The 22,329-nt window shown below is 41.5% G+C and overlaps 1 protein-coding gene across 3 annotated transcripts in view; it reads left to right on the forward strand.

Moving 5' to 3' along the window:
• Nucleotides 1–6,331: 6,331 nt before the first annotated feature.
• Nucleotides 6,332–22,329, forward strand: part of SELP (selectin P) — a 42,477-nt gene continuing 26,479 nt past the window's right edge. For 2 of the 3 annotated variants that reach the window (XM_019918675.3, XM_033855326.2), the window contains exons 1-3: nucleotides 6,333–6,473; nucleotides 18,844–18,934; nucleotides 20,617–21,003. In XM_019918675.3, coding sequence (XP_019774234.2) covers nucleotides 6,471–6,473; nucleotides 18,844–18,934; nucleotides 20,617–21,003 — 481 coding nt within the window. In that variant the 5' untranslated portion in view covers nucleotides 6,333–6,470. Of the gene's footprint in view, nucleotides 6,474–18,843; nucleotides 18,935–20,616; nucleotides 21,004–22,329 lie in introns of all 3 variants that reach the window. The other variant, XM_073804652.1, reaches the window with a different exon arrangement.

Raw genomic sequence — 22,329 nt, forward strand, 5'->3', positions numbered from 1 at the left:
GAATAGAGAGCCAGAAATAAACCCATGTACTTATGGTCAATTAATCTGCAACAAAGAAGGCAAGAATATACAATGGAGAAAAGACGGTCTCTTCAATAAGTGGTGCTGGGAAAACTGGACGGCTACATGTAAAAGAATGAAATTAGAACATTCTCTATTCTTTGTTTTTTATTTCTTGTCTAAGACATCTAGAACAATATTGAATAGAAGTGGAAATAATGGGATCCCGTCTTGTTACTGATCTTAAAGGGAATGTTTACAGTGTTTCACCGTTCACTATAATGCTTACTATAGATTTTCTTTGTAGATAACATTTATCACATTACAGAAGTTTCCTAACATTCTAATTTTTTTAAATAAATGGATGTTGAATTTCATTGAACATTTTTTTGTGTATTGAGAAGGTTACATTTTTTTCTTCTTTAATCTGTTAATACGAAGAATTACATAACTGATTTTCTAATGTTAAAACAGTTCTGTCTTCCTGGGGTAAATCTCAGTTGGTCATGGTGCATTATGCAACCTCTTCATTGTTGACAATAGGTCACAAAGGGAAAACTGAACTAAGGGAAGTCGAGTCACTTGTCCAAGGCCACACAGCCCAAGTATTTATAAAAAGCAGACTACTGAAAGCTTGAAGTTCCGAGTAAGGTAGAATGGATAAAATGGATTCAACCCAAAAGGTGTTTAGCGATTACCAGCAGACCACTCCGTTCAGAAAGAACCACTCTGCCCCTTGGATAATAACATCTAGAACTAAACTTGCCTTGCAGTGGTGGGACCCCAACATTTCATTTAGGGTCATTCACGGTCCCCATCATCTCATAAGTAAATCCTCAGGGAGGCTATTAAATCTCTGAGAAAAACAATTCCCTCTTATCAAGGGCCAGGATCATAGAATTACTTGAGGATCAATAACTCAGACTTGATTTGATTACTTCCAGCTAAATGACTTTATACAGTTGCTGATCTTCTACTTCTTTATTATATTATGATCTATTGTTTAATGTCACAGCTGGAGTTTATATGTATTTCATTCAATGACCCATTTTGATAACCAAGATATTTGGGTGCCAAGTGTTGTTCCAGAGTACATATGGAGTTTTTTATTATTCAGGTTCATGTTTACCAGAATTCTCCTCTTTGAGTTTAACCATTTTTCAGCAATGTAGTCCCCAGAACTCAGTAATAAAATAACCTAATTTTCTAAAAATGAGCCAACTCACCAATCCTGTAAAAGGCAGGCAAGCAGAAGCTGAACAACCACAAAAGCAGCAGCCACGAAACCCAGGGAGCAATCCATGTTTGTGTTTTGGACATCTATCTTTTCATTTGTTTTTCACCTCTGTTGAGCCTGCCACCATTCATGCTTCACTGTCAGTGACTGCATCAAAGTCCCCAAGCTTGCAAAGTGGCAGGAGGTGACATCCAAGGCATCTTTATGCAGTGTCCCAATGTTTTGTGTTACTTTCTCAAAACATTACAGATTGGGTAAGTGCCATAGTAATCTAAGTCCTAAAAAGTAGAAAACTGAGATTTTTGTTGTAGCTGTTTACCAGCTTGGCCAAGTGTTTTAAAACTGATGAGGTGAGTATTAGAGCAGAAGTGAGGAAATGGACGCTTTCATATACTACTGATGAGAGTTCAAATTTATACTTTTATCTGGAGGATAATGAAATAATATCTGTCATCATTTTAAGTGCAAAGATACTTTGGCCTAGTAAATCCACTTCTAGAAAATTTCCTAGAGAAGTTATAGGACAAATATAGGTAAAGATAAATATCCTAAGATGTTTTACAGTGTTGTTTATAATAGTAAGATTTTCATCAATATGGGATATTTTAAATAAGTTATGGTGCATTATAAATGGAATATTATGCAGCCCTTATAAAGGCTGATGTACGTATATATTTATGAACATGAAAAGATGTCCTTAGTATATGGTTTACTTTTAAGAACCAAAATGTAAAAAATAAAACTTAAATCTATTTTTGTTGAAAACCTTTTTGTGAATATATGAATTAAAAAATTCTGAAAGCCTACCAAGTTAACAGTGGTTATCTTTGGGTAGGGTGATATAATGGATGACTTTCACTTTTTTTTTGTCTTTCTGTATGGTATGGAGCTTTTATAAAAGAATACATTACTTTTATATTTTCATTTTAGCAAAAGACTATTTTCATTTTAGCAAAAGACTATATTTTGGGAATTGTTTTATTAAGTACATTGACAGATGAGCTGAAAAAGTATAGTTTTATTGTAATAACAAAGAGTAAAACAGCAAGCTCTAGCTATAGAAAGAGAAGAACACTTATTAAGCACAGTTTAAGTACAACCGAGTCACCCAAATTAAAATCTCAAATGACGCCATTTCCCATCTCTTCATTGTTAAAGGAGAGTAAATCCCTAGGAGGCTATCATACATCTTGGTAAGACAATTCCCTTTTATTAGCAGCCAGGAGCATAGAATTATTTGATGTGCTTTTTAAAGAGTTTAATGAAAAACTCACATTTTAGTGTAGTGTCATTTCAGCCGGACTTGAATTTGAATCCCATCTTTTTCATTTATTAGCTCTGGCATGTTGAGCAAGACATTTAACCCTCCAAGCTGTAATTTACTTTTTAATAAAATGTGTATCATAATAATCTCTGAGTAGATGAGCCAGCTGTGCAGACTGGAACTAACCCATAAGGCTTTTGTGAGGATTCAATGAGATACAACTTTTAAAATGCTTAACATAGGGTCTGGCCCAAGAACAGGAGCTCCAAAATAGTAGCTCAAAAATGTAACACTATCTCTGTTTCACTTCCTCAGCGACTTTGAAAGCGTCTATGAATGTTGTTCATGTACAGACAGGTCACCAATTTAATTGTGTTTCTAGTGTTCAACTGTGGGTGATAACCCTTTTGTGGTTATCACAGCCTTATGTTGATCAAAGGGCCCCAGACACAATATGCTCTTGGAAAGATAAAAATACTTCTAATACAAAAACCACTTCCTAATTCATCTGCTGAGTTTAGAGCATTTTCTGTATGTGCATGTCCAACCACTGAGCTTGCACAAAAGAATCTGACGTATTCTACTCAGCTCAGTGAGTAGATGCTCCTCTAAGCATCCTTTCCAACCACCTCTCCACTGCCGTCATCAGGCTGAGTCAGGCATCTTTTCGTGGAGCTCGCACAAGAATGTGTGTGTATACACCGTGTCCTCCATATTGTTAATTATGTTTCTCTACCCATCTCTTCACTTGTCTTTGAGCTCCGTCAGGACCGGGACTGCGTCCTATTCATCTGTGTGTCTTCAGAGAGTAGCTTAGAAGATAGCGCAGAATGGGCCGTAACAAAAATGGGTAGGACAAATAAATGAAACTCTGGATGGGGCTAAGTGGGCATAAATGGGGTAATATGGAGTGTGTCCTGAGAATCTAATTTCTATTTAAGGTTATGTGTGTAGATAGTTTTTGTGAAGGTTCATGTTTACTGTTTGAGACCCTGGCCAGTGACTGATTCCCTTGCCTTTCCTTCCCTTTCAAAAACTGCAGAGCAAAGATAGAGAAACGAAATGCTTGAGCATAATACCACAGACCAATTTAAATAGAATTTCAGTGGGAAGAGTTAGAGGTTCATGAAATTTGTGTAAGGGTCAGCTTTGTCCATGACTATGTCAGCCATCAGGGGAGTGACAGACCCTTAGGGTTTTGTTTTTTTTTTAGTTGTAACTAGAGCAGAAATATTGTATCAGAAAAGTTTATGATATATTATCAAATGACAAAAGCATTGTGCTGAATATACAAAGTGATTCCAATTCCATTGGTGACAGTACTTTGGATAATTTTTTCCCTACTTTATGTTTTTCTTTTCTTTACAACAAACATGTATTACATTAACAATGAGGGGGGAAAGCTATATGTTCTTCTTTTGAAGTTCTAACTTGTCATCCTACGGACTATTCTGTAGAAAGTTCCCTAGTCTTCTATGAGTAGAGGACCAGCTGTGCAGGTGGAACTTCCCTTAGAATTAACTGCCTTCTATTTGACTAGATGACAGATGCTACACATGAAGATACAACCTTAACATGGCCTGTGGGACCCGACATGGTCTGGGTGCTCCCTAACCCAGCTTCCTTCCCAAACCTCCAGCCACTGTGGCTATCTGGTAGCTCCTGGGCTACTCCAAGCCTCAAATGGCCTAGAAAGTTTCCCCACATCATTTTTTTTCTTCCTGCATTTAATTGTGTGATTTTAATCTAGTATCCAATGCCCCACCTCTAAATAAAACAACTCTGAGCTCCACGAAGGTGTTGCTCATTATTGAATCCCTAGTGTTAGCACAATGCCTGAAGCCTTGAAGGAGCTTAAATATTTCCTGTGTATACGAATGCACCACTGAAATAATATAAACAGAATTCAGAGAGGAAGATGGGAGGGGACACTTCTATTGTGTCTACCCAGAGCCATCCACCTAATAAATGAGTCAACAAGTATTTGTTGGGTGTCTATTTGCCCTCTGCTAGATACTACAGGAAAAGCAAGGCTAATATAAAAAGGGGCCCTGCTCTTTGGGAATTTCTAGTACAATATGAAGAGATGAGAAAACATGAAACAGAGAAGTAACACTACTAATTAAATTATATTAGAATCATCATGTTTTTAGTGGCCACATAATTAGAAACAATATAGATTTTCTACATAGACTAAATCCATTCAAGCAAATGGTATTCAGCCTGAACAGCTTTTAAACAAAGTCAATGGTATTTTCCTTCCATTCCTATTCCTTGGAATCCTTTTCTACTCCCCTCACACTCCCTAAACTTTAACATTATCCCACTTAAAACACCTTGTTGGTAGAGCCTGGAGTCTACATAGCACCTTCCCTCATATCCATCTGAGAAATTTTCTTTTTTGAATAAGGCAATGTCAAGAAGAGGATCTGGAGAGTGAGAATAAGAACAGGAGGGAGTGGAGGCAAGTCTTAGAAAAATAATAGCTAGCGCATCCACGGCACCTGCAGTGTGCCAGGGATTGTTCTGAGCACTTCACACGTATATCCATGTAACTGTCCAAGCATTTCCATGTGGCGGTAACTGATGACTATTATCCTTATTTGTTAGCATAGCTGAAGGAACTGAGTCACAGGAGGATAGTAACTTGCAAGGTCACACAGCTTGTAGGCGGCGGAGGCAGGCAGTCTGGCTCTAAACCTCTGCATCATGCTGCCCAAAGTCCCTCGTGCTTTCCTCTCTCTCAGCATCCCTTGTTCTCCTGCTACCATTCCTCTATCACCGTCTCCTTCACCAGGTTTTCTATTTCTACCACGTATTAATCCTTTCCTCTTTGTCCCAAATTCCCAAGTAAAAATGCAGGCCCAAGCTCTTTAAGTCATCTTTATCTTTGGACTTCCAGATTTTTCCATTTTATCCCAGTTTTAATCGATCCATTTACAAGCTATGATAATCATGGACTGAATGAAGAATAACACCCACTACTGCACAACTAGAATTCCAAGGGGATAAACTGGAGTTACGGTTTTCTGACTTGACACTAAATGCTTGATACGTGATGTTGCTGTCTGATGGCAAATCTGAAAAGTAATACTAATAGCCTACATTGTTGAGTGCTAACTGTGGACCAGATATTGTTTCAAGCACTCTCCACATATCAATTCATTTAATCACATAACAGCCCTGTAAGAGAAGTTCTGCTATAATCATTCTATTTCACAGTTAAAAAAAAAAAAAGGTGGAGAGAGTTTAAGTAGTTTGGCTAAAGGAGAGCCACACATGGAACCAAGTGGGGTCTCTTAACCACTGTGCCACACAGCCTTTTACTTACCCACACTAACCATTTTCACATCTTTTTTCTGATTTAAGAAGCAGAAGTCCCTTTCTGATAATGACCCATGTCTGTTTTATATTTTCACTCCCAAAGTCCTTCCAACAACCCCTCCAGTGGCTTTCCCTTTCCCACCTCATTATTTTTTGTTACTATATTTCTCCCTTATCCGTCAGAAGCCTGCTGGAATAGAAAACATTCACTGAGACTTCACAGTAACTGGAAAACTTACACTAAGACATTATGATTAAGACAAAGTGAGTTTTCCAATATATGACCTTAAATTGGAGCTCATATCATCGTCAAAAGAAACCTGACCACTGCGGGCGTGGGTACGATTCCTATACTACTCAGCCTGGAATGTCCAGGAGTGATTCACACTCACCCCTGTCTGTGGACCACCTCCCAGGAAGGCGGCAAAACCCCCTGCCCGTCTCCTCGGTGACTGTTATTTCTAAGCTGCCAACACTGCTCCTGTATTATCTACATTCTAACTTCATGGGAAGGGCTGTGGTGACTTTCAGGAAAGTGAATAGGAAGTTGCTTTTCTAAACAGCCTGACAGCTGAGGGGAGGCAGCAAGACTATAAGAAGTCTGGGCTGCACAGACAGCAGTAAGCTGGCTGTGTCACAGAGGAGATGGTAAGTTCATTTCTCTTTACTATGGGAAGTGGTTGAGTTGAAGTGGTTTGGAGCTGAGTCAGGCAGGTAAAGCTTCCGAAAATGAGGAAGGGCAGTAATCATGGAGCTTCGTGTTGAGTAGCCTTCCAGAGTTTGTAAGCATTTCAAAACCTGCTGTCCACTCTGACCCTCCCCACATCTTTGTGAGTTGCTATGTCCACGTTACAAATGAAGCTGCCGTGTCTTACAGAGAGGCTAGGTGTTTTACCTAAGGTACACTGTTAGGCTTGATGTTGTCTGGATCTGAACGTCCGTCCTCTGACTCTACAGCTGCTGTTTTTCCTAGCAGGGCTTACAGGGACTCTCTTGGAGCAAACCTTGGTGAACCCTCAACCCCCTCCTCCAGGATTGCTCTTCTGTCTGGGTTGAATGCAAGACTGAGCAAGTGTCCTGGGACAAGACTACAGTTACATGTTTTCTCATCCCCAGCTCGCCTATTTCTTTCTCTGAGCCCTAAGAGTCTGCTGGGACTAATGTGGAGTATTCACACAGTTCCCATTTCTGCCTCAGCTCTCAGTCCTGTTAGTGACTCAGTTTCCTCTTCTATAAAATGGACAGAATAATAGTACTCTACTTTGTAGCATCATTGTGAGGATTAAATAAGTTTACACGGAAAAGCATTTAGGTCTGAGCCTGGCACATAGTTGTGGATTAGTAAATGTTAGCTGTTATTGTTACGAGAAAGAGAAAATTCTTGGGGTTCAGTGGGATTTGGGATCCAGGGAAGATCCAAGGAAAAAGGCTTTCTTGAACTCATTAACATTATCCTAGATAAGACACATAGAGTTTTACCCTCGACTTACAAGGCATATCTCATACAGTCCTAGGGTCTACAATCCTGCAGTCTGTGGCTAGAGAGGAGCCAGACCGCCCCTGTTTTTGAGCCCCTTTCTATGGGATACCAGAAGAAAGGAGCACTTATACCCAATTCACTCCCTCTCTTTGCTTTATTATAGTACCATTTTCAAATACTTGTAATGAGGATTTTCCAGGTTGGGGAGAATAGGGATAAAAGGATGATGAAAAGAAGAGGAAGGAGTTTGAGTCTGTCCTGAGTTTGAACTCCAATGATGTAAGAATGTGTTTTACTTTTGTCTTATCTCTTGCATAAATTTCCTGTATTGGTCAACTTAAATGAATGAACAGTTCTTTCTTTCTTCCGTCTATTCTCTTTGGGATCCTCCTCTATTTTAGAGGAATGTTAACAGATTGAATCATGGAGTTCTTTGAGATTCTGACAAAAGGTACAACTCCTTTTCGCAGATGAAAATGCAGACATCCACATAAACACTGAGCTTTATGGAACCCCACCCTTTCGCCTCCTACGCTTTAAGCTCAGGAGTTCCTCCGCTGGCATCCTGAAACTAGGCTGGAACTCTGCAACGAAGTGCTAAGAACTCCAGCCCTGGAATTGTTTTGAATATTTCAATGACAAGACCTTTTCCTTTGCCCTTGAGTACATTTGTCTCTTGGGATTCCGGAACCTCAAACTCTGTGTGAAAATTCATCTTCAAGTTCAGAGTGGCTTCAATTAACCCTAGGACCTGAGGAAAGATGTTCAGGTTTCTCTGGTGGGGTGTTTTCAATCAGATGGATCTCAGAGTGGGGCAGCGCTAGACGGGGAACTTACAGTTAAATTATGCCAATGTTAGTCAGGGTGTGAGTGGACTAAGAAGCAGGTCTGGATTCATTTCCATTTATACCTTTTAACCATCTTAGGTCTGTTGATTCTAGTTCTTACTCTTCCTTCCATTACCTATTTTTCAAAATGTAGTTAAATTGTTCACGCTCTCCTGGGCTGGCTGCTAGCTCTTAGAAAGTGCAGTTTCAGAATTTTGTAAGTGGAAGCTTATTAATCAAACCCTCAAACATCACAGTGACTTACTACATAACAGGCAGTACTGGGAAAAGACTCTGGACCTGACCTTAGAGGGTAGGCACATGATGTTTCATAAGTGGAATTTATTATTACATTGTCTTCTAAGTGACTCATTTCTCCGTTTGAAAAGCAAAACAGAAATTTTATAAAATCAAATACACAAAATGAATCCTTTATATTTGTAGAGATATAGGTCAGCCATGGTCCAAATGGCTTAAAAAATCTTTTAAGTATGCTACTTTATATTTCATGCTAATATTTCATCCTAAATAACAGTGATCAGGAATCTAAATACATATATATGTGTATATATATATATATGTGTGTGTGTGTGTGTATGTGTGTATATATATATATATATATATATATATATATATATATATATATATATATATGCTTTGATTCTTAGTGTTCATGTTGTCCTGGGCTCCTCTTCCTGTCGTTATTTCTATTTGCTATTTGGCTTATAGACCTCTTTGTTTCACGGTTTCATTTTCTGCCTTTAGGCTGAGGCCACTAATATCTGTGCTATATTACCACCATCACCCATAAACTTAAGGGAAATAATATGATATCAGTTGTACTGCCTTGAAAGTCTAGACTCTGCCACCGACAAGTTGTATAGTTCTGTCTCTTCAATGACTCTCATATCTGCCTTCCCCCTTTGTATTCTCACTGACCCTCTTTAATTTCCTTTCTTTCCCATAAGAAATTTCTAAGATGAAACAAACTGATTTTGTAGATATTATAATATCCAACATCTGCAAATATTTATTCGGTGCCCCACCATGCACCTAGCAGTGTGCTAGGAGTATATGTAAATAAATGTTGAAGAGAAATCATCTGTTTAAAACCACCTGTAGACTTGCTGCTTTTTAATTTGAAAGACTACAGATTATAATATTCCCTCAAATTACAAAAAAGAAACACCATCATTAGATGCATCTATTCAGGACGCTTCTCTGTTCAAAACCCTGGCAATTGGATCCCTTCTGGAACTGTCATTTCCAACTCACAAGGTCTGACTCCAGAACAACTTCTTTTCAACTAACCTCTAGGACTTCCCAATTTTCAGCAGCAATCAGACCACATCACTACGTCTCCTGAAATCTACTTGCTGCCCCATTTGTCTTGCACTTAGAACAAAAACCTCACCCCCTTGTTTTAGTTCCTAAAGCCCAGAGTGATCTGTCCCCAGCTTCATCTCATACTCTTCTACCCTTGCTCACTCCATTCCAGCGACACTGATGTTTTCATGTTCTTTGAATACTCCACATTTTCCTTCCACGTTAAAGCCTTCACATTAGCATTTCCTTCTGTCTTTAATGCTTTTCCTCCTGCTTCTCACTGGTTTCTTCTGGTCATTCTGCTCTCAGCTTAAATGCCACCTTTGTAGAGAGGTCTTCCCTGACCTCCCTCCCTGTCTAATATTAAGCACCCCGTCCCTCTATCACATAACCTGGCTTTAATTCTCTACCTAGCACTTATCACTGTCTTCTATTTTTCATGTTTACTCGTTCAGCACTGTTGTGTATATATTGGTGTTTGTTTCATTGTCTGTCTTCCACAGAATGTACATTTCATGCGGAAAGGAATCGTGTCTTCTTTTATCATTTTAATTGCCAGTGCCTATAACAGTGCCTGACACATTGTAGGCACTTAATAAGTCGATAGTTATTGAAATAAATAATGGGAAAGAACACAGGCAATAACAAGGGCGTGCCTATCTTGGAGTGGGGAGGAAGGGATTGGTAATAGGGAAGGCTCCTTTGAGGAGGAGACTCTTGGACTTTTAGAGCTACGCATCCACAGAAGGAGAGGGTGCCCTGGGCGTAAAGAGAACATGGGGAACATACTGTGCATTCTGGAAAGTACAAGATGTCGTGTTATATAAATGCACCGTAGAATTGTGGTGGGGGCAGGTGTAATTAAGGAGTAATGGCAGGAGATGGGACTAGACAAGTAGGAAGAAGTCTCATCTTGAAGAGCCCCAAAGTGTCATCTTAAGGAGCTGGTATGTACTGCTCAGGGAGTAGGAACAGCTGATGGATTTTAAGTAGTGAAGCAATATGATCAGATTTTGTGTTAGGAATATCATTCAGACAGCACTAGAGATAAAGAACTGGGGATGGGTAATCTTGAGGAGAAGAGACCAGTGACAAGATGATTTCTCTGGTCCAGGAAGGAAATGATAATGTCTGAATTAGTGCTGCAGCAATAAAGTGGAAATCTGCAGAATGGCCAGCTATCTCATCAGAAGGTAAAGTCAATAGGATTTGATGGCAGACCGATGTGAAGGGATCCTTGGTCTTCCCTCCCTGGTCCCACCTGATGGAGGACTTCAGGGTCTCTGTGGGCAGGTAGCTTATGGGGCTCGGGTCAGTGATACTCTCTGTTCATAAGAACCTGCATCCCTTACATGAGCCTTCTTCGGTGCTGGAGCCTTTCAAAGGGACACACCCACTCCAGAGAGTTACATGGAATTTGCCTTCACCTCTCCCTCTTCTAAGAGCTGCCACTATTTGATGCTTCTCCAGGCTTTCCTGAGCTATGGTAGGTCCTGATTCCCCCACTTCTCCTCCACTTCTCCCCATCTGCCACCCGCATGGAGTTTAAGTGAGTGAGTCCTTCTCCTTTGTTCTCTCACATGGGATGCGAGCCATCATGCCCCTTGTTTCTCTCATACGCAAAGAGAATGAGACCAAGTGCCGAGAACATATTTTTTTGCACAGCCGTATTATACTCTTCTACCTAATCATAATACACTTTTACATTTGACACGATCACTGCTGTAACCATACTGTACTTAGTGCTAATTATCACATACGTCTCCAACATTTTCCCATTCAGCACGCCTCTATCTTACTTTCAGTCATTCCCTTGCCATTTTTCACTTATTCATTCATTCATCTATAGCATATTTATTAAGGATTAAGCATCTGCTCTCTATTACGGCTGGGATTCAGACATGAGTAAGTCATATCCCTTGCCCCGAGAAGCCTCTGCCAGCAGCTGCCTCCAGCTGCATGGGCTCCTATGTTTGTTTTGCATTTGGATTGCAGACTTCACGCTCGGGAGGAAAGTCAGGGATGGAGATGCTGATGGAGAGCCACTGGTAAACAGATGGCCCTAAGGAGGCCCTAGGAAAGCAGAAGAGTGACAAGAGAATAGGGCCAGGGAGGTAGGAACCCAGGGGAATCTCTATCTCTACCTCTGCAAGAAGGTTGGTGTGGATTAAGGAGAAGACTCGGAACAGTTGCTCAAGATGTCAGAAAAGAATCGAGAGAAGAACCAAGGGAAGCATTTTAAGCAAAAGGAAATAGTAATATTTATTGCTGCAGAAAGGTCAAGGGAGATAATGATGGAAAGACTTCACTGGGTTTGGTAATTAGGAGTCAGGGGTAAAGTCAGCAGGAGCGGTTGTGTAGTCTGGAGGGACTGGGGCCTGGAGAGGAAAGGGGAGGCAAGGAAATTAAGAAAACTGAACTGTAAAGGAAGGAGAGAAATCAGACAGGACCTAGGCAGAGGACAGAGGGTCTAGGGAGGGACATTGTAGGTTGTGCCTCTAAAAGTGCAAGGCTGTGGTCTACAACATAGACAGGAGAACAGAATCACCTTTCTTTCTTTTTTTAAAAATTTTTTTCACGTCTTTATTGGAGTACAAATGCTTTACAATGTTGTGTTAGTTTCTGTTGTACAACAAAGTGAATCAGCTATATGTATACATATATCCCCATATCTCCTCCCTCTTGAGCCTCCCCTCCCAGTTTCTGCTGTACAACAAAGTGAATCAGCTATATGTATACATATATCCCCACATCCTCTCCCTCTTGAGCCTCCCCTCCCTCCCACCCTCCCTATCCCACCCCTCTAGGTGGACACAAAGCACCAAGCTGATCTCCCTGTGCTATGTGGCTGCTTCCCACTAGCTATCTATTTCACATTTGGTAGTGCATATATGTCCATGTTACTCTCTCACTTCATCCCATCTTCCCTGTCCCCCTTGCCCATTCCCTCAAGTCTGTTCTCTACATCTGCGTCTTTATTCCTGCCCTGCCCCTAGGTTCATCAGTACTGCTTTTTTAAATTCCATATATATGCGTTAGCATACAGTATTTGTTTTTCTCTTTGACTGACTTACTTCACTCTGTATGACAGTCTCTAGGTCCATCCACCTCACTACAAATAACTCAGTTTCGTTCCTTTTTCTGGCTGAAGTAATATTCCATTGTATATATGTGCCACATCTTCTTTATCCATTCATCTGTTGATGGATATATAGGTTGGTTCCATGTCCTGGCTATTGTAAATAGTGATGCAGTGAACATTGTGGTACATGTATCTTTTTGAATGATGGTTTTCTCGGGGTATATGCCCAGTAGTGAGATTGCTGGGTCATATGGTAGTTCTATTTGTAGTTTTTTAAGGAACCTCCATACTGTTCTCCATAGTTGCTGTACCCATTCACATTCCCACCAACAGTGCCGGAGGGTTCCCTTTTCTCCACACCCTCTCCAGCATTTATCGTTTGTAGATTTTTTGATGATGGCCATTCTGACCAGTGTGAGGTGATACCCCATTGTGGTTTTGATTTGCATTTCTCTAATGATTAGTGATGCTGAGCATCCTTTCATGTGTTTGTTGGTCATCTGTATATCTTCTTTGGAGAAATGTCTATTTAGGTCTTCCGCCCATTTTTGGATTGGGTTGTTTGTTTTCGTGGTGTTGAGCTGCATGAGCTGCTTGTACATTTTGGAGATTAATCCTTCGTCCATTGTTTCATTTGCAAATATTTTCTCCCATTCTGAGGGTTGTCCTTTCGTCTTGTTTGTGGTTTCTTTTGCTGTGTAAAAGCTTCTAAGTTTCATTAGGTCCCATTTGTTTATTTTTGTTATTATTTCCATTACTCTAGGAGGTGGGTCAAAAAGGATCTTGCTGTGATTTATGTCATAGAGTGTTCTGCCTATGTTTTCCTCTAAGAGTTTGATAGTGCCTGGCCCTACATTTAGGTCTTTAATCCATTTTGAGTATATTTTTGTGTATGGTGTTAGGGTATGCTCTAATTTCATTCTTTTACATGTAGCTGTCCATTTTTCCCAGCACCACTTATTGAAGAGGCTGTCTTTTCTCTACTGTATATTCTTGCCTCCTGTGTCAAAGATAAGGTGACCAAGTGTGCGTGGCTTTATCTCTGGGCTTTCTATCTTGTCCCATTGATCCATATTTCTGTTTTTGTGCCAGTAGCACCCCTTAGGGGTTGGCGGGGCCTAGGCTCGGGACCCATGCAGCCAGAAAAGACCTTGGGGGCAGGGCCTAAGCAGGGCGAGTTCAAGCATGGGGCGGGGCCTCTGCTTAGGACCTGTGCGGAAGGGGAGTGTGGAGCACCAGAGTGTGGAGTTGCCCAGTTTGGAGGCAAGGTCCTGGGTGAGGGTGTGTGGGTGGGGTTTAGGCCCAGCACATTGGAGGGCGTCTCAGAGGGGGTCTCCGAGTGCAGAGGTAGGGCCCTGGGTGGGGGTGTAGGGGCGGGTCTTGGGCTCTGCGGGAGGCTCCGGGAGGCTCCGAGGGCAGAAGATTAGGTCTGAGAGCCCAACAGGCTCCCCGGTGCCTATGTGGACAGGGAAAGCTCTGGCTGCTTTCCCTTCTGTCCCTCTGCGCCCCTCCACCACCATCCCCCCCCCCAGGGTCTCCCCCATCCCGCTGGACCCCTAACCATGGGTGGGTCCCGCTGGGTGTAGGAACTCCTCCCCTCCCCCAGCCACCCCTCAGGGGTCCGGGTCCCGGAGGTCTGGCCTTTACTTTTGCTCCCCCTTCCCTCCCTCCCACTCCCTCAGGACCTGCGCGTCTGGAGGGGGCCTAGGTGGGCAGAGGATCAGGCCTGGGATCTCAACAGACTCCCGGGGGCCCAAGTGGGCAGGGGAAAACTGGCCATGCTCCCTTTTGATCCTCTGCCCTCCCAATGGTCCCCCAATTTCCCCCTTCAGGTGTGGGATCCCTTCCCCTCCCCTAGCCGCCCCTCAGGGGCACCAGTCCTGTCCCGCCTCCACTTCTCCTCCCCCCACACTCCCCCCAATGTACCATGTCCTACCCGGTTGCTGGGGGTTCCTCCCGTCCCCTTATGTATCCGTGGTCCCCCACCGGTGCCTGGTACGTGCCCTAGTTGTGCAGAGATGCGGATTCCACATCCTCATAGTATGCCATGTTGACTCCGCCCCCCCATCGCCTTTCTATGGTACAATTCCTGCCAACTTTGTAAGCCACCCAGAATGCTGGCAGCCATGGGATTCCTACTGGCATTTACTACCTCTTTCTATGCAAAGGTCGTGGGAAAAACACTTCTGTTTACTTTAAACACTTCTACTTTGTCTCTGCCTCTCTCTTCACCCTGCAATCACTTTTAGTTATTTGAAAAGTAAAATGAAAGATTACCACCGTGCGAAGCAGCCTTCATGAAGGTTTACACAGGCACAGGATGTTATTCTAATAACCCCATCTCAGACTCCTTCCCAGTGGCTTCCAGTTTGAAGCAGGTTGCCAAAGAACATTAAAGTAAAAATGAGCAGAGCACACGGCCGCTCCTCTAGAGAGGCATTTCCTGGTGTTTCAACACTTAACTTGTTTAGTAACAAACACCAGGACAGAGTCCTTAACTCTTCACCCATGTAGACCCCTGTCCTAAAGATGACACTGAGAGCAGGGGCAGATGTGAGAAGGCTTACCCACCCCAAGGAAGTTTCAGAGGGAAATTATTACTCGAATGAAGAATTTTAAGCATCATTCGTCCTCCACACCCACACACAAAACCCTTGTCCGTTGCCAATGAGTCAAGGTGCTGCCTTACCGGTAACACAGAGATTTGAACTTGGGGTCCATGAACCTTCTGAAATGGTCTAAAAAGTTGCAAGCCTGCAATTTTTTAAAAAAAGAATCCTGACTATGGCTTTTATCAGACTTTCAAAGGAGTACACGAGTTCTGTGAAAATAAGAATCGCTGTCTTAACCCGACATACATTCCGGTGCGGAAGCTTCGGCAAATCATCTAAATTCGCTGAGTCTCAGTGATAGGCAGTGATGGTGGTCCCATCTTGAGCATCCGTGGTCCAAAAGACCTGCTGAAGAATGCTGGAGAGATGCCTAATTGATCTGGAGTCATCTTTACGGTTTCCTACAGCTCTCAAACATTCTATGAGAGGTGATTCTTGGTATTCGATTTTTAAAAACAGAAAAGTATGGTCAGATTAAAGCCGGGGACACACAATGACTTGCCTTTTCCTTTCTTAGATATTGTGTCTTGATCAGAAGCACTTACCAGTCCTCTAAAACCTTAAAATGTTCAAAACTAGCACTCTCTCTGTCTCTCTATTTTGTTTAAACCAAACCATACTGAAAAGTTTAAACAAACAAGTTAAAACATAAAACAGCTCTGTTGGGATAGTGGAGGAGTTGGGAATGGAGGTAGGGAAATAGGAGCCTCACCTGGTCACTGTCCCAACACACTTCCTTGAGCTGGTCCCAAAGCCAGAGAAACCCCTAGAAATACTCTCTACAGGAAGAAAACCACTTTCTAAGGGCACAGGAAGAGCACCACTAGATTAAAAACACTGCGATCCTCCTCCAATCTACCCGAGAAGAAACGCAGTAGAGTTTCAAAGGCAAATATTGAGGTCCCCTTCATTAGGCTACACTACTGTGCTGTTCACCAGCAATAGTTTTGCTTCTGTACCTCCAAAAAAATCCTGAAAAACTAGATAACCTCTTGAACCTTTCTAAGTGGAGAGCTAAAATTTTTCATCATAAGTTTTTAAATAAAAGATGGAATTTCCAGTACATTATAAAGATTGGCCTTTTACAATAAATAAATATAACATTATTTCCTAGAATTTATCCAATGGAATAAAATACCATAGTGATCTGACAACACTCATCACTTAAAAAACCATAAACTAGTTTCTAATAATAGGGAATTTTATATTATTCATTTTCTCTTCTTTAATACCTATTTCTATTTCACTTCCTCTACAGAATTTAATTCATTTTTAAGGTTAAAGTATTTTACTGATCACTATATCATACTTCTTTACACAAATAAAAACATAATTAAGTTGAAATGTAAAAGATGCAATTTTCTGAAACCATAAATCTCTGCTAAGTTTTTCACCTTTTTGACTGAGTTACCATGACAATTACTTTTAGTACACACTTAAGTAAAATAGCATAAACATACTACAAATTTTGATAAGTAATTTAAACTTCCCTATTTAAAGTGCTGTTGAAGATGCATCTCTACATGAGAAGAGGGGCTTTTTCCCTATTCATGTAACCTTGTGTGAATATTATTTATTGATACAATCAAACAAGTTCAGCATCAATTCTATTCCTAAATTTCGTGTTTTGAGGATTTTTAAGCATTAAGGACTTTTATTCATATGACTAAGTAAATGGAAATGGAAGCTTATTAGAGCAACGTCTCTCAATTCTTTGAATTCCTTCCAAGTTTCATGTCCCAAATTACATAGTGATGTATTATCAACATGTAGTCAATGGTCTAGCATCTGACATCTTAAGTGGGTCTTCATCAAAGCTGATGAAAAGAGAGAAATGGAAACCACTGGACTTGAAACAGATTTGTTGCACTATCATTCGAAGCATTCAAGTTGTCAAGATCTAAACCAATATTTTGGGTGGTCTCTGTTTGGCACACCCACTGATGTTTTTTACATACAGAGGCAAGGCCTAATGATAAATAAGAGTCAAGTTATAAAAGGTATGATTTCTTTTATAAAATGGGAGAAGGACACATTTGTAGGCAGATTGGTTTTAGGAAAGTGCACATGTTGGAGTTGAGAATCTGAACACAGATTTACTTAAATCCTCCTCGTCTGTGTACCCCTTGGGAAGCCAGGCTCATTCTGGTTTCAAGATTTCTGCTATAGAACCTGGCATGGTACTCTTTGGGTACTGAATAGAAATATGGTACTAATAATAGCTGGTGGTATAATACAACCCACAGAGAACTCCATGGGATTAAGTTTCCGCTAAGGGATTATCGTCATACTTCCTGTGCAAATAAACAGCACCATAAATCATAACATTATGATACTGCCAGTGTTTGATAATAGGTCCTGCAGAGGCCAGTTGATCAGTGTCCTAGTTCATAGGAACACAAAATGTGCCTGCTTATTAAAGCCAATATTCAGAAACTCCTAGAGGGAAAAGTGCCAGGCTTCTTATACAAAGATAACCCCACTATCTGGGAGACTTGCACTGATCTGTGTGGTATCCACCTCACTGTCTGGTCTGGCTGTAGTCAACAGTGTATATGCACTGTGCACGTGCACACACACACTGCCACCACCCACCCTCCCCATACAGCCTACATCATCGATCTCTGGAGCCCAGCTGTGGCAACTGAGAATTTCTATATGGGAAGGGTTTGGGGTAGCAATCTGGCTGGAAGAGCAATAAAGCTTCAGTTGCAAAGCAAACGCACAATTTTTATGTTGGTGGTTATATTGGGGTAGCTCTGGATGAGTACAGATGCGGCAGCTAGGCTTGGTCATGTCACATTCTATCATCGACAACAACGCAGCATGGATTTGAAAGCCTGGAGGCTTACAAAAGTAAGAAAGTAAAGTGGAAAAAGCTCTTGTTTCAAAGTCAGGCTCTGCTTCTGTCCTTTTGAATGCTACTTTAGACTCTTCAACCTTCAGTATTTTCATGCGTAACATGAGGGTGTTGGATGAACATTTACAGAGCTTATTTGTCTAAAAACGCTTTAAAAATATTATTAGATTTGACGAAATCCCAACAGAAGGGAGCTCATGAGAAATCATACTTGCTATAGATCCAAGGGGGATAAGTTTATTATTCATATATTAATAAAAATTATATATGTATGTATATATACATGTATACATTAAGCATTGGATAATATTATAGATATATGCTGAAATGATAAAGCAAGAAAAGAAAACATAGATCAATAATACAGGATAGACGACATAGCACAGCACAATTAGTTGATGCCCTGTGCATCAAAGTATAGGTCAGACAACTGTATGGATCACGGAGTTTCTGTGTGACTTCTTAGTACTCTTGGGTATGGCATACCAGTTCTTAAAGGGAGATTATTGCATAATAATAATGACAGTGTTTATTTACATAAATATTACAAAATATGTCAGAAAAGCAAATACTAGTGGCACAAAGTAGTTACTCAATAAATATTTGCTGAATGACTGAAGGAATGAATTTTGTCCTGAGCCTTGGTGCAGTGTCCACCTGGGGTAGGACTCAAGCAGAGCAGTGAGAAATAAAAAGGGAGCAGAGGGCTTGAGCCACCCCCTAATGGAAACAGGCAGGATTGTAACTCAATACCATGATTATTAACTAGAATTGTTTGGCCACAGTGATTGCACGTGGATACTAAAAGGAAGTTTTCTTTTCTTATTACAGGCCAGCTGCCTAAAAGCCATCCGGAACTGGAGATTTCAGAGAGTGGTCTTCAGAATCACCCAACTCTTTTGCTTCAGTGCCCTCATCGCTGGTAAAGTTTATGCTAACCCTTCACCTGGCCCTCAGTGATTAGGGTGACTTCTCCAAATGGGAGAAGTTAAGGATGGTAGCCGGTTGTTATGAGGCATTAGAAAACAGTTCAAGCCCAGATTCCTGGAGGAAAAGTGCACCCGACACCATCCTATTGGTAGAAAAGGCTTCAGGAAGAACCTACACATATATACCCAGGGCCAACTTATCCATTAGACTCAATAGACACAGGCCCACGTTACTTTTTAGGGACCCGTAAAAATGCTTTAATTTCTTTAAAAATCATTTCCTTCTAGGCTGCCCCAAAATGTTTTAGTGTATAATACTAATATGTTCATCTTTATACCAATGCAGTTATAAAATACAGTTTTTAATATTTTATTATCGAGGAAGGGAACTCCAAAGGCAAAATTGCCTAGAGTCCCTGCAAGCCAATATGCAGCCCTGGTGACATCAGAATAAGTCTTCAGGGAAAAAAATGCCACAGAGGTGCCTGTGAGGGAGGGACAAACGGAAACGACCCTCTTGTGGGCAGCAGAGAAGGTCGAATAGGAACGTGACTTTATAAACAGGAAATAGAGCCATTTCCAGGTTTGATTGCTTACATTGTACACCTCTTCACATGGGAACTGGCCTCTTCTGGCTGGGGTGAGCTCCCACCGGCTAGGATAACAATACCTGGCATCATAATACCCTTTATACCTTTAAGGGGCACATTCTTCATTTCATTTGAGTTCACAAACATCTCTTTAAAAGGCCTGTTTTAAGCCCTGTTTTAACAAGTGAGTAAGCAGAGATGGAGGAAGTAGAGTAATTTATCGAAGGGAAACAGCCCAGAGCAGTGGGATGAAGTGTAAGATTGCAAACCGGGAGGTACAATGAGCCTCTGCCACAAACCTGTTGTGTTTCACCCAACAAGCATGGAGCGAATGCCTGTTAAGTGCCACGCTCTGTGCTTGGTGTTAAGAATCCAGGGGTAAAAAGAGACCACCGTCAGGATTCAAAATCTAGCACATGCGACCCACGTCATATAGACAGATGCTGCAATACCTGGCCGTAGGGGAGGTGGTGACAGAGAAGGGCAGGGTGGGAGCTGAATACCAAGCCCACCTGGAGAAGTCAGGAAAGTAGGAGAGGAAGGTTACCACGCCTAAGCGGGCAGGGCAGCCAGAAAAGCAGCGAGAGCACGTGCAAAGGCATGGAAGTGGGACTTAACGTTTTGCTAAAAAAGTAAATATGGTGGGTGATGAGGCTGGACCAGCAGGTAGGTGCCACATCATAAAGCATCTTACTTTCCCCGTGAAGAGGAAGCACCTGGAGATATGAGGCAGCCACTGAGACATTTTACATGTCATTTACTCTGGGCTTGGGCAAATGATTCAATGTCTCCTCCATTCATAAAAGGAGAAGATTAAATGACCTCTACGGTCCCTTATGGTTCCAGCTCTTGAATACCAAGGGTCCTCAGAAGAGGACATTTTCTTATTCCGACTTCATGTATACTTTCAAGTAAAAGATGGAAACCACTCTTTTTCCTTAAAACAACTAGATTAGACATAAAACGGTCATGTTTTTGGTATTTGTCTTCTAGTCAAACTCATCTGACTACACAGAAGTGTACTTATGCTCACAATCTCCTTCTCATTAGGGGTGCTAACCTGACCCACACTTTCCTTTCCTTAGAGCTAATTAACCAGAAAGAAGTGGCAGCGTGGACCTATCACTACAGCAACAAATCATACTCATGGAATTATTCCCGGGCATTCTGCCAGAAGTACTACACGGATTTAGTAGCTATCCAGAATAAAAATGAGATTGCTTACCTCAACGAGGCCATACCTTACTACAGTTCTTACTACTGGATTGGGATCCGAAAGATCAACAATCAATGGACCTGGGTGGGAACCAAAAAGACTCTCACCGAGGAGGCTGAGAACTGGGCTGACAACGAGCCCAACAACAAGAAGAACAACCAGGACTGCGTGGAGATCTACATCAAGAGTTTGTCAGCCCCCGGCAAGTGGAATGATGAGCCCTGTGGGAAAAAAAAGCGGGCACTGTGCTATACAGGTAGGGCCTTCTCCGCTCGGAAATCCGACTGTTTATAAAAAACGCCTTCCCTGGTTTGTTAATATAGCCCTTGAGTCAATAACATTGAGTCTCAAAGTCAGGGACATGAAAACAAAGAGTAAACTGTCAATCAAGCAGCATTATTGAGCACCTTGAAGAATATAAGTTCAGGATTAGAGAAAACTGGCCTTTTGAAGCCAGAAGGAAATGTTAATATCATCTGGTCCACCCTTCTAATTTATAATTGATGAAATGGATGCTCAGGAGATCCGTCTCCTAAAATTTATGTCCAGAGCTTTTTTGTACCACTGTGCCCTAGCATAAGAGACTGTGTAAGTTGAGAGGGAACTTGGCCTTGCCTCTAGGAGATACAGTTGTAACTAATACCTATCGAACACCAGTATGTTCCAGGCATTACTATTAGTTCATGTGTCATTAGTCTATTTAGTATTAGTTGCATGTAGTCCTCATGAGAACCTCATCAATCAGCTCCTTCTACTGCCCTCATTTTGCTGTTGAGGGAAAGGCTCAGAGCTATTCAAGAACCTACCCAAGATTCTAAGTTCCTTGATGATGGAGCCAGTTTCAAACTCATGTTTACTCCAAAGGTGGTATTTTTAGCCACATATGCAACCACACTCTTTGCTCAACATTCTCAGGAGGCAATCTGAGAACATGACCAAGGATGACAGTGCTTTACAGATTCCCTTCAACAGCAACATATCTCCAGGTCCATTGGACTTTGGTAGGGGATGAGGGGTGAGGAAAGGGAAGAGGTAACTAAAGGTGAGATCCTGTGAGTATATTCGATTCTCCACTCTCCAGATTCCAGAGTAAGCAGACCTGCGTGAAAGCTTGGTCGTCCTGTGGTCATGCGCCTCGTGCCAGAACTGATTCCATCTTTCTGATGTGGCTTCCCATCCAGAGGAGCCCACCTTGCCCTGGGTGGCATACAAACACTGTAGCTAGGGAGAGTATGGACTGCCCTGGGCAAGAGAGTCCTGAATACTCTAAGCTTCTTCTTCAATAAATCATCTTACAGATGCCACACTCTGCTATATATGTTCTAAATTTGTTAGATTATAAACACGTCCCCTCAGAAGCCCTCAACAATAATGGAACAGAATACAGAGTATAGAGTATCCCCTGAACTTTCTCCCTCTCCTCATACAGCCTCCTAGCTGAGGGGAAACATATCCGTACACGCATTGTCATGTAGTCAGATCTCGTTTTACAAATAACTTATTATTATATTTAATAAATAAAATAATGACCTGTTCTTTATAGGCCAGGACGGACATTACGAGAGTGTTAGCTCATCCTACT

Source organism: Tursiops truncatus, chromosome 1 (assembly GCF_011762595.2).
Source record: "Tursiops truncatus isolate mTurTru1 chromosome 1, mTurTru1.mat.Y, whole genome shotgun sequence".
Taxonomy (NCBI): Eukaryota; Metazoa; Chordata; class Mammalia; order Artiodactyla; family Delphinidae; genus Tursiops; species Tursiops truncatus.